Source organism: Spermophilus citellus, assembly GCF_964194105.1.
Source record: "Spermophilus citellus genome assembly, chromosome: 4".
NCBI classification, from domain to species: domain Eukaryota; kingdom Metazoa; phylum Chordata; class Mammalia; order Rodentia; family Sciuridae; genus Spermophilus; species Spermophilus citellus.
In genome coordinates this window covers 69328210-69340422 of record NC_138185.1, presented here as the reverse complement: position 1 = coordinate 69340422, position 12213 = coordinate 69328210, and the positions used below count along the sequence as shown (strand labels likewise).

General features: G+C 41.2%; 1 protein-coding gene across 3 annotated transcripts in view; it reads right to left on the bottom strand.

Annotated features, from left to right (window-relative positions):
- Positions 1–12213, bottom strand: part of PDE8A (phosphodiesterase 8A) — a 154855-nt gene that overhangs the window by 15991 nt on the left and 126651 nt on the right. For all 3 annotated transcript variants that reach the window (XM_081293005.1, XM_081293004.1, XM_081293006.1), the window contains 7 exons: positions 11992–12066; positions 9120–9190; positions 8701–8865; positions 7508–7556; positions 7154–7289; positions 5776–5974; positions 3719–3936 (listed from right to left, as the gene is read on the bottom strand). In XM_081293005.1, the coding sequence (XP_081149131.1) occupies positions 3719–3936; positions 5776–5974; positions 7154–7289; positions 7508–7556; positions 8701–8865; positions 9120–9190; positions 11992–12066 (913 nt within the window). The remainder of the gene's footprint in view (positions 1–3718; positions 3937–5775; positions 5975–7153; positions 7290–7507; positions 7557–8700; positions 8866–9119; positions 9191–11991; positions 12067–12213) is intronic.

Sequence of the window (12213 nt, the reverse complement as noted above, 5' to 3'; positions counted from 1 at the left end):
CGCATAAATCAAAGGCATTTCTGTATATCAGCGACAAAACTTCTGAAACAGAAATGAGGAAAAACACTCCATTCACCATATCCTCAAAAAAAATAAAATACTTGGGAATCAACCTAACAAAAGAGGTGAAAGATTTATACAATGAAAACTACAGAACCCTAAAGAGAGAAGTAGAAGAAGATCTTAGAAGATGGAAAAATATACCCTGTTCATGGATAGGCAGAACTAACATTACCAAATGGTGATATTACCAAAAGTTCTCTATAGGTTTAATGCAATGCCAATCAAAATCCCAACAGCATTTCTTGTAGAAATAGAGAAAGCAATCATGAAATTCATATGGAAAAATAAAAGACCCAGAATAGCAAAAGCAATTCTAAGCAGGAAGTGTGAATCAGGCGGTATAGCGATACCAGATTTCAAACTATATTACAGAGCAATAGTGACAAAAACAGCATGGTACTGGTACCAAAACAGGCAGGTGGACCAATGGTATAGAATAGAGGACACAGAGACTAATCCACAAAGTTACAACTATCTTATATTTGATAAAGGGGCTAAAAGCATGCAATGGAGGAAGGATAGCATCTTCAACAAATGGTGTTGGGAAAACTGGAAATCCATATGCAACAAAATGAAATTGAATCCCTTTCTCTCGCCATGCACAAAAGTTAACTCAAAATGGATCAAGGAGCTTGATATCAAATCAGAGACTCTGCGTCTGATAGAAGAAGAAAAAGTTGGCTCAGATCTACATATTGTGGTGTCGGGCTCCAAATTCCTTAATAGGACACCCATAGCACAAGAGTTAATAACAAGAATCAACAAATGGGACTTACTTAAACTAAAAAGTTTTTTCTCAGCAAGAGAAACAATAAGAGAGGTAAATAGGGAGCCTACATCCTGGGAACAAATTTTTACTCCTTACACTTCAGATAGAGCCCTAATATCCAGAGTATACAAAGAACTCAAAAAATTAGACAATAAGATAACAAATAACCCAATCAACAAATGGGCCAAGGACCGGAACAGACACTTCTCAGAGGAGGATATACAATCAATCAACAAGTACATGAAAAAATGCTCACCATCTCTAGCAGTCAGAGAAATGTAAACCAAAACCACCCTAAGATACCATCTCACTCCAGTAAGATTGGCAGCCACTATGAAGTCAAACAACAACAAGTGCTGGCGAGGATGTGGAGAAAAGGGTACTCTTGTACTTTGCTGGTGGGACTGCAAATTGGTGCGGCCAATTTGGAAAGCAGTTTGGAGATTCCTGGGAAAGATGGGAATGGAACCACCATTTGACCCTGCTATTGCCCTTCTCGGACTATTCCCTGAAGACCTTAAAAGAGCATGCTACAGGGATACTACCACATTGATGTTCATAGCAGCACAATTCACAATAGCTAGACTGTGGAACCAACCCAGATGCCCTTCAATAGATGAATGGATAAAAAAAATGTGGCATCTATACACAATGGAGTACTATGCAGCAATAAAAAATGACAAAATCATAGAATTTGCAGGGAAATGGATGGCACTAGAGCAGATTATGCTTAGTGAAGCTAGCCAATCCCTAAAAAACAAATACCAAATGTCTTCTTTGATATAATGAGAGCAACTATGAACAGAGCAGGGAGGAAGAGCACGAAGAAAAGATTAACATTAGAGACATGAGATGGGAGGGAAAGAGAGAGAAAAGGGAAATTGCATGGAAATGAAGGGAGACCCTCACTGCTATACAAAATTACATGTAAGAGGTTGTGAGGGGAATGGGAAAATAAACAAGGAGAGAAATGAATTACAGTAGATGGGGTAGAGAGAGAAGATGGGAGGGGAGGGGAGGGGGGATAGTAGGGGATAGGAAAGGTAGCAGAATACAACAATTACTAATAGGGCACTATGTAAAATTGTGGATGTGTAACTGACGTGATTCTGCAATCTGCATTTGGGGTAAAATTGGGAGTTCATAACCCACTTCAATCTAATGTATGAAATATGATATATCAAGAGCTTTGTAATGTTGTGAACAACCAATAAAAAAAATAAAATTAAAAAAAAAAGAAAGAATGTACCCTATGGGACTGGGTTGTGGCTCAGTGGTAGAGCGCTTACCTGGCATGTGTGAAACCCTGGGTTTGATTCTCAGCACCGCATATAAATACACAAAGTAAAAAATCCATTGGCAACTAAAAAATATTAAAAAAACAAAACAAAACAAAAACAATGTACCCTGTGATCCAAAATGTTACTACCCAGAGAACTTCGAGGCTAGACCTTCTGAGAGTTGAGAAAATCACAGAGTACTTGACAGCTCTTCCTGTAGCCCTTGTTTTTAATATTTTTAAATTTGTATTTTTTGAAGAAGCAATCCATATAATTCAAAATTCAAAAGGTATAAAAGAGTATAGAACAAAGTCTCTGTTCAACTTCTTTTCTGCAGTCATCTTGTTCCTTTACCTGGAAACTAAAGTTAGCAGGGTTTTACATATTTTTCCAAAGATGAATGAAATGATGTATCTACAGGTGAATGTGAATGAAACCCAAGTCCATCTCTAAATTCCTAGGATAGAGCAGGAGGTAGTTTTGGGAAATTGGCATATCCTTACAATCCCATATAAAACTTTCTTAAGGGCTGGGATTGTGGCTCAGCGGTAGAGCGCTTGCCTAGCATGGGCGAGACCCGGGTTCGATCCTTGGCACCACATAAAAATAAAGGCATTGTGTGTGTCTATCTACACCTAAAAAATAAATATTTTTTAAAAAACTTTCTTAAAAACACAAACTAAAACATTTTCTTTCTTCAGCTGATATGTTCTATGTCCCTACTATGTACCAGGTGCTAACTGGACTAGATAGGGAAAATACAGTGACATGACACCCAAGACCTTACAGAGCTTGAAAATCTGATCAAATATTATACAAATAAACTTAAAAATCATTTAATAAAAATGTGATACATGCTATGAATGAAATTGGGATTGCATAATTAGAAGGCTTAACTGAGTGTGAGGGACCAGGGAAGGAAGATCACCTCTCCAAGGAAATGACACATAAATAAACAATGGTGAGGAGAACCACTGGGAACAGTGGGCACAGGAGTGGCTTCAGGCGAATGTGTAAGATGCCACTTTCTGAACTGCCAAGAGCTCAAGACATCAGCATTATATTGTTTTCTTGAAATGTCAGAATACAAAGGGACCAAACCTTGAAGATCCTACGTTAAGTGAGAGAAGACAGTCACAAAAGACCGCTTACTACATGTGATTCCATTTATAAAAAGTGTCCTGAACTGGGAAATTGATGTGGATGTCCAGGGGTAGGAGGCTGGGTGGGGAACTGGATGTCAAGGGATTGCTGTGGGTTTGAGGGTTTTGTAAGGGATATGAAAAATGTTTTCAAGTGACTGGGGTGATGGTTTTACAGCTCTGTGACTACACTAAAGCCTACTGTACACTCCAGATGGGTGGACTTTCTTAATAACACTGTTTTTATAAAAAGACAGGGACTGGGGCTGGGGATGTGGCTCAAGCGGTAGCGTGCTCGCCTGGCATGCGTGTGGCCCGGGTTCAATCCTCAGCACCACATACCAACAAAGATGTTGTACCCGCCGAAAACTAAAAAAAATAAATATTAAAAAAATTCTCTCTCTCTCTCTCAAAAAAACAAACAAACAAACAAAAAAACCCAACCAACATGTCATTTTTCTTACCTCTCCACATTTTTGAAGATATTGCATTTGTCATCTCTAACAGTCAGCTGGAAGGCCAAGGCTGCGTGATGGCTCTCCAGCACAGCAGTGTCATTGTACAAAATGGCCAGCTCACTCCCTGCATTGCACAAGAAGGAGTTGGTCCTCCCAGGGTGATCCACATCGTGAATGGTGGCTGCGATGAGAGCAGCGACCTCATCAACTGGATCTAAACTTTCCTGAAAACAGAGATCTTTTTAAAACTGGGGTATGGCACTGTAGACATATATAGCTTTCTCTGCCCTGTTACTTGAAGGTAAGAATACCTCAGATTTCTGAGAAAAGCACATACATTTTCCTCTCTCCACTCTGAAACAGCAATCTCTCCACATATGTGTTTACTAGAGAACATTCTGATTCTCAGGATGAACAAGTTAAGGACTTAACCAAATGGAAGGTGTCCTCAACAGCACAAGTCACCTCCTCAGCCAGTCTTTCTCCAAACCTCACAAAAAAGATATTTAAAGATATTTACTTAAACTAACATATGCCAATATTATAAGAGAAAAATAACTTCAAAATATACATTACTTAAACATGGAAAAATTCTTCAAAGGGCCAAAGAACTTAACATAATGAAAACATTATGTTAAGTGAGTCAGGAGAAAGGTGGGTTTTGAAGAAATTGATAATTTAACATTTATTTCTGTGATACTGACCTAGGAAATTTAGAAGTTTATTGAGACATATGTTCTACTACGAGATCACACTTGAAAATATTCTACAGATACTTGAAAAGAAGGTGTGCATCTAGTAAATCAGCCTTGTCAGTTAATTTGACTTAAATTAAAATTTAATAGTCTTAGCTTTAAATGGGTGAATTGTATGGTGTATGAATTATACTTCAATAAATGTTTTTAACTACTTTTGTAAATTTAAATTAGCTCTGAATATATATTTATAGAGTAGTTCAAAAGCAATAAGTATAGTAAAAATGGGTGGTCTTTATATGCTAAGTCATACTGACGCAGACATCCCTTGACACTTGTTTTCATAATTTGTACAATAGTTCTCTCTGGACTTTTGTTCTACCTGTGGTCTTGATCTTTAAAATAACAGAATGAAGGGTAAGGGCAACTGAAAGATCCTGCTCTGAGGTCTGCCTTTCAGAGAGGAATTACCTTTTGCTCAAGCCCTCCACATGCCAGAACAACATCCTTCACCTTATTCAATTACACATACTAGTCTCATGTTATGCAGGACAAAATGTGACCAGAAGGCAACAAGTCCTGTGGGACTGTGGCCATGCTTGGTCTTAGGCAGAAGCTTCAGACACTAAAGTGCTTTGGCAAGGCCCAAATGTGGCCTGTGTGTCTGAAAGGAATCATCACTCCACCCATTTGGTGGAGTTTTAAACTTTAAATCCCTGCAGGAGATGGGAAGCTGCTGCTTCAGACACAATATCTGGCAGCAATGCAAGCAAGTTCTTGAGAAGGACAGTCAGGAATAACTGTCTAGATGAGAAATGATGGGGACAGGAGGAGGGAAAGATTAATCTGATACCATTTAGATGCAGGATCAGATGTCGAGGGGGAGAGGGCTTGAGGAGCAGAAGAACCAAGGATGATTCTAGATTTCTGACTTGGGTTATCTGGATGAATGATGGACCCTAGACCAGGCAGATAACCTGGGGTGGGAGTAGTGCTGGAGCAAAGATGGCATAATTGGGCTCTGACCCTCACTGACTAAGAGGTGCTATGCAACAGCTATTTGGCTGCATCTGCCTACAGACTCAGGGTGAGATCCCCACAAGTACCTGTCCTTCCTGGCTCTCTCTCCACGGACCAAATCCTGTTTCTTGTACTCCCACAGAATGGCTGGACGTAGGTTATAAATTCACATAGTAATTCCTCAGAAATACAAATGTTGCTTCCTGCCTGATTTCTCAAGTAAGCTCTCCATGTGTATGCCAGGCTGCACCTGAGTGGTCACTCTGCCTATCACTTGGTGGAGGCAGAAACCCTAGACTCTCCCCCACTGCTCCTGCCATTAAAAATGGAGTACAAGCATGGGCTCACCTTTATCCTCTGTTTGTACAGAAAATAGGCAGTGGCGTGAAGAACATCAGCAGCATGTGTAGAATTGTGGTAGGGGTTAGAAGAATGATAGTTTGCTTCAATAATTTGTAACCACGATTTCAGTGTTGACTCCGAGCAGTTTAAGAATTCACAGATTCCAAAGTGAGCAAATATTTTGAGACCAAGATAAATCAAAGGTCTACAGATAAAAACATATACCAAATATAAACAAAGCAAAGAAACAGGCTAAGTGTTCTGAGTCCCAAATAGATTCAGATCTAATAAGCAAATCCAAATCAGACTGCAGGGTGTGTAGGGCAGCCAACTGGAGTTGCCTCAGATGTGCTGTCCTCTCTCTGCAGCAGTTGACAACCCTGTGCAGCTTCTAGCTTCAGGGGGCCAAGATGGGTGAGAGCTGGCTGCTCACAATAGCCAACTTCTGGCCCAGCCTCCTTTGGAGGCTCCCCATCTGCTGTGGGGAGGTTTGCTACCTGCCCTTCCTTATTCAGATTTCTACTTGCATTACTGGGTTCCTCAAAATAATCCTTTGTCCAGGCTACTTTTATGCCACTCTGAACCCTATCCTCTCATTGGACTTCCTGGACCTGTCAGATGTCCTGCCTAGAAGAAAATTCCTGAGAACTACATCTGAGTGGTCTTCTCTACTCCACTTGTCTTTGTTAGGGCCCAGGGAAGTAGAAAATATCAGAAGGTGAACTAATTTTGCATAAGCAAAGTGGAGGCCTCCTGGGGACAGTTTATCCAGACTGGGATGAGTCCTGATGAATCATCCACAGCCCACCAGAGCACACCTCTCCTGAAATCCCTGCCAGCAGCCCTGGTGGCATCAACTGTGTGAATGCCCCCCTTCTGCATGCCAAGCTCACCCCTTTGGTTAACACCTCTCAACCAGCAAGGTACAAAATAAAGCAAGATCCCATTCTTGCCCCTGTTCTGCAATCGAACCCAGATGAGGACAACTGGGGTTTTGAATGTCCCCATGCCTGTCACCAACATGGACGGCTCTTAAAAATGTGTGTGTGCATTCCTAATCAATGTTGGTTCAAGACTCTGGGTGATGGTAGTGGGGTGTTGCTGCTATTGTCAATAATTACACTACAAAAGAAATCAGTATCCTATTTCACAGAAAAAACCCTCCACTATTTGGAGGCATGAAGTCACTTGCTCAGTTTTGTGCTTTCCACTAACCTGCCATCTCTGTGGTATCCAGGCAAGGGCTCCCTCCAGAAAACTCCTTCCTCAGCTTTTCTCCCTAGACCAGGGCCTCATTCTTCATGCAACCCATGCTCCTTGGCAGGCCTCCTCCATGCAGGCCCCTGGAGCGCAGCTCTCCATCTGCAGAGTTCCCCACACTCACCTATTATGGGTGGCAGCCTCCAGTTCAAAAATATCAAAGTCCCAGTATTCCACATTTTCCAGGCCTCGAGCTATCCGCGATGGGACATCGTGAAGGGAAATGGGAGTGATTATACTATGTGAAACCTGTTGAAGGTCTGCAAAGTGATGTAATGTAGAGACCAAAATTAGTAGGTTAATAACATTTGCTGTTTCTTAGGGAGGACAGAACTGCATCAAGGGATGGCTGCTTTGTTTCTGAGGCTTTATGATATACCAAGAAACCTCTTACTGATGAGAAAAATTATTTTCATCCCTTAAAACCTTGACTTTTATTATAGGAAGAGATCCAAAAATTAAAAACAAAAAAACTTACTTTTTGTTGAAAGAACATATTCATTCCCTGATAATCTTCGCAAACCATCCTGATAAAAAACAAGGAAACAAGAAAAAGAAGTCATGGCTGTTCTTTCCTCTGTGAAAACTCTAGCTGGTCAGCCCCAGAGGATGGCTCAGGGCAGCCCTCCCCTTCCTGAACACCAGGGAGGTTAGCTCCAGACAGGCGTTGGAAGCCCAGCATTCCTGCCTCACTCTGGGGCTGCTCTGGTATCTTAGAGACAACTCCCCTCTGCCCTCAGTCTTTCCCCACCATTTTCTTGCTACTCTCTTCACCCTAAGGACACTGTATCTCTATGGAACACTGGATCTTTTCTTGCCTTCTAAGTGACTTCAGTTTCCCCTGGTGACTTTCCTGGGCTCCTCCCCACTGCTCCCAGAGCTTGGGGCCTGGTTTGTAGGCACCCATCTGCTTCAGTCCATGGTCCTTCTTATCTAACTTCCAGGGGACTTGCCCACCCTGCCCCCATCATTCTCATTTCTGGCCTACAGGCTGGAGAAGCCTTTGTCACAAGGCCACAGTTAGAGAGCCATTCTACCTCCAATAGTTTGCTTATGAAATCAAATGGTGAATTCCATTCCTAACCAAGAAAACAGCTGGCAGAGAAGAATGGATGAACTGTGTTCTTGTGAGAACTCCACTCTAGACAAGCGTCCAGGGTCCCCCAGGAATTTACACACAAAACCCCCTTCTAGTGACATTCTCTTCCTATGGCCTTTTTTCCTCTGTAGTTATCCAAACTGGAATGGTTTGGAGGGGAAACTGCCCCACCCACCGGCACCTTTTTAGACACATATGCCAGGAAAAAGACAGTCTTCCTGTTTTGCAATTTGATATGCAACATTCAATATGTGTTTTTCTGTCCCAGTTTTCTAAGACTTTAATAAAAAGTTTTATTTAAATAAATTACTCATTAAAACCTCAGGAACACTGGAGACTGGGACTAGTAAACTGTCTAGAATATTGTCCATCCTTCTCTGCTCCAGACTGAGGTTCCCTAGGAGGTGAGCAGCAGGTGAGTGACAGCTGGGCAGGAGAACAGATGAACCCAGATATGGGGGAGTTTAGTCCTTGATGAGCCCCACACATGATGCCCTGTTTGCCTCTTTGTTTAAACAAATAATCTCTGAGAAAACAAGCTCTTAGCTAGTAGCCTGGTCAAATAAACTTACAGACATTAAGCCCCCGACGAGGTCATTGGCATGAGGATCATCATCCTTAGCACCGAACTGTGGTGAATATAACTCAGTGGTTCTCAAAATTTCTAACACACGGTCCAAGGCCTCTGTCACAGGCATGGGACTATTTTCCTGGGCAGCATTGATGATATTGATTACCTACATTATGGAAAGAAAAGACCAAAGTTTCCAACCTTAAAACAATTGGACAGAAATGAGGAGTCAAACTTGACAGTGCTTAACTATGCCACTACACTAACTTAAGACTAGGTAAAATGTTCTTGAAACATCCTCTTCAGCACCACACAACTCTAAGAGCCATCTGATTGTTGTGGGTCCCTGTCTTGTCAGGGTAACAATGCCCTGAGAGTACAAGGGTCTCTGCTCAGTGGAGACTGATCACCGCACTTCACCTTGGTGATGGGTGCCTCGATCGTCATGGAATGTATCCGGGCCAGGGAGGAGTGTCGTCTCTGGTTGTTAACTGTGGAGGAAGGATCAGAAATCAGGGTGTGCACAGCCTTGTTCCCTGACAGCCCAGGGATCCCTGACCTCCCTCCCTCTCCAGGCCTCAGTGTGCTCAACTGTATTACGGGAGTGGAGGTGGGGCACGACTAGAGCTGCAGGGCTGCGGAGCTTCCTTCCTATCCTGACAACCTTGCATTCTGCTTCCTGCAGTTCTAGGCACTAGGATGCACACATGTCCCCATGGATTAACTACTGATGTCACAGCCATAGAGAAAACAACCTAGCAAGTCAAGGCCAAATAGCCCCTTTTTTGTATCTGTAACAATAGGCTTTATAATTTTTCTGACTGGTGCTCTCCAGGAGTAAAAATGTTCTGGAAGACAATGCCACACAGGCTCTTTGTTTTATATATGGCAGGAACAATATTAAATTCACCATTAACTGAAATAAATCACTTTCTGGATAAATTTTTATGAGTCTCTCTGATGTTCTATACTGTTAGGCTTAATCTAGGCTGATTAAGTAAATAACTGAAATGAAGCAAGTTGCAACTCTTAGGCTCAAAGTAAATTTGTATTGCTCCTGTCAAGACATGGCTCCTTCGAGGTAGGAGAGGCCTGGGCAATGGATAGGCAGGAGAAACTGATTTAGAGTCCTCCGTACCTCTGAACACCCACTGTCAGGCCAGCTGCTGCTTCCCAGAGGCCATCTAGGTCAGAGCCTATTCCACAGCTGATGCATCAGTCTCACTGTACCAACAGAGAAGCTGAGGCCCAAGGAGATATGCTATTCAAAGTTAACCAGGCCAGTGTTCTCAAATGCTTTAAATTTTGGAGACCAACAAAACTTCTTAAATCTAATTATAGTATATAGTTGTCTAATTTCCATTTTATACAATCAGTCATTAAACCAAAAAACAACTCCTATTTTATCACTGTCAAAAAGGGACTTGTTCTAATTTAAAAATATAATAAGCCAGATGCAAGGCAAACACCTATAATCCCAGTCACTTGGAGGCTGAAGCAGGAGGATCACAAGTTCCAGGCCAGACTTAGCAACTTAGTGAGACCCTGTCTCAAAATTTTAAAAAACTTCAAAAATGGTTGTGGATGTAGCTCAATGGTAAAGCATCCTTGGTTTCAATCCATAGTACCAAAATAAACAAATACAATAAATAAAAAATCAATAAGTTTATTAAGAAACAATAGAGATCTATTGTATGTTACTATTAAAGCAATAACAATGTCTTAATTATTTAAAACTGCTAAGAGTAGATTGTAATTGTTCTCATCACACACAAAAAAATAAGGATGAGAAGTAATATATGTATTAATTAGCTCCATTTAGTCATTCTCCAGTGTATAAACCTAGGTGAACCTCAAAAACATTAAAATGAGTGAAAGAAGTTTGACTGAAGAGAATAAGTATGATATGATTCCATTTCCATGAAGCACAAGAAGAGACCGAATTGATTTAAGGTGCTAGAGATCAGTGGTGAAGGGTGTGTGTAAATATAGATTTCCTGTATCTATTTTGTGTGAAGGTTACATGAGCGAAACAGGTTGTCAAAATCCACTGAACTAAAATTTGATATCTGATTAAAAATGATTTCAAAAAGCAAATGATTAAAAAAAAACAGAAATGGGGCTGAGGTTGTGGTTCAGTGGTAGAGTGCTCGCCTAGCACGTGTGAGGCCCTGGGTTCAATCCTCAGCACCACATATAAATAAATAAAGATATTGAGTCCAACTACAACTAAAAAATAAATATAAAAAACCCAGAAATGTACAAAGGCCCAACAGAAGTAATAGAGAATCATGGGAATGCCATGATGATAGCCACACTGAAGATGATGATGGTAGCTATCCTCAGACAGTCCCTGGGCAGTGCCATCATCCTTAGGATACAGATATGGCAGTGGAAGCACAGAAGTCCACTCTCAAGATGAACCTGGGACTGAACCAAGGTCATTCTGATGCCAAAGCCCATTCTCCTTCCCATAGCACCACACTTTCCCAACTGGCCCCCAACCCTGCCCTTGCAGCAGAGATGTAATCTGTACAGTCCTCCCAGTGCAAGCACCCACAGCATGTCATCTGAACTGCACTACAAAACTGTGGAGGGCACCAGGGCAGATATAATTCTAGCTATCTCCTTGACTCTGTTTATCTTTTGAATGAGTAATAGCTAGCCTTGTGTCTTTCCTATTCATCTTTTGGCCAAAGAATGTACATAACTAGCAGTCATATTTGCCTCCTCAGTCTATGAACCATTTTTAGTACATTAAAAATGCCACATCATTTAGGCTATGCATCTCCATGACCTTCTTAAAAAAAAGTTCATGGGGGCTGGGGTTGTGGCTCAGTGGCAGAACACTTGCCTAGCATGTGTGAGGCACCGGGTATGAACCTTAGTACCACATATAAATAAATAAAAAATAAAAGTACATGAACAACTAAAAAATATTATATTCATTTAGAACTTAAATAATATTTGCTTAATGAGAATCTCACAATCTCCAAATCGGTTCACCCCTTCCCCAAAGGTAAGCTTCCATAGCAAACTGCAAGTTGTAAGGGAAGCCCGGAGTTACCAGGTGTCATTATATAACTACAAGAGATCAAATGAAATCTGCTGTTGTAGTTTAGAAAATCCACATAGAATATGTAGTAAATGTTTCTTTTCTTTTTCCTTATTCCCTGACTATTAAAGCTTGAAATGGAGCCAACTGGCAAGGGTGTGGGAGGGGATGGACCCCTTCTGTGGGGAGGGTGGGTTGGGCATTATCCTATTTTCTTCTCCCATCTTTGTCACTCACCTTCACTTCGAGAGGCAACAGATTTAATGTCGAGCGAGCTTTTCCTCCTGTCTTTATGTTTGCCTGTCTGATTATCTGTGGAAACAATTTGATTATAAATCATCTTTTCAGAGATGTTAACAACATATTAGCAAAGGAAATAAAGCTGAATTTTTAACAACATCAAATTTAAGAATTAGAACACCGTTTAAGATGCCCCCCAAATCAGCGCAGTGTAGAGAA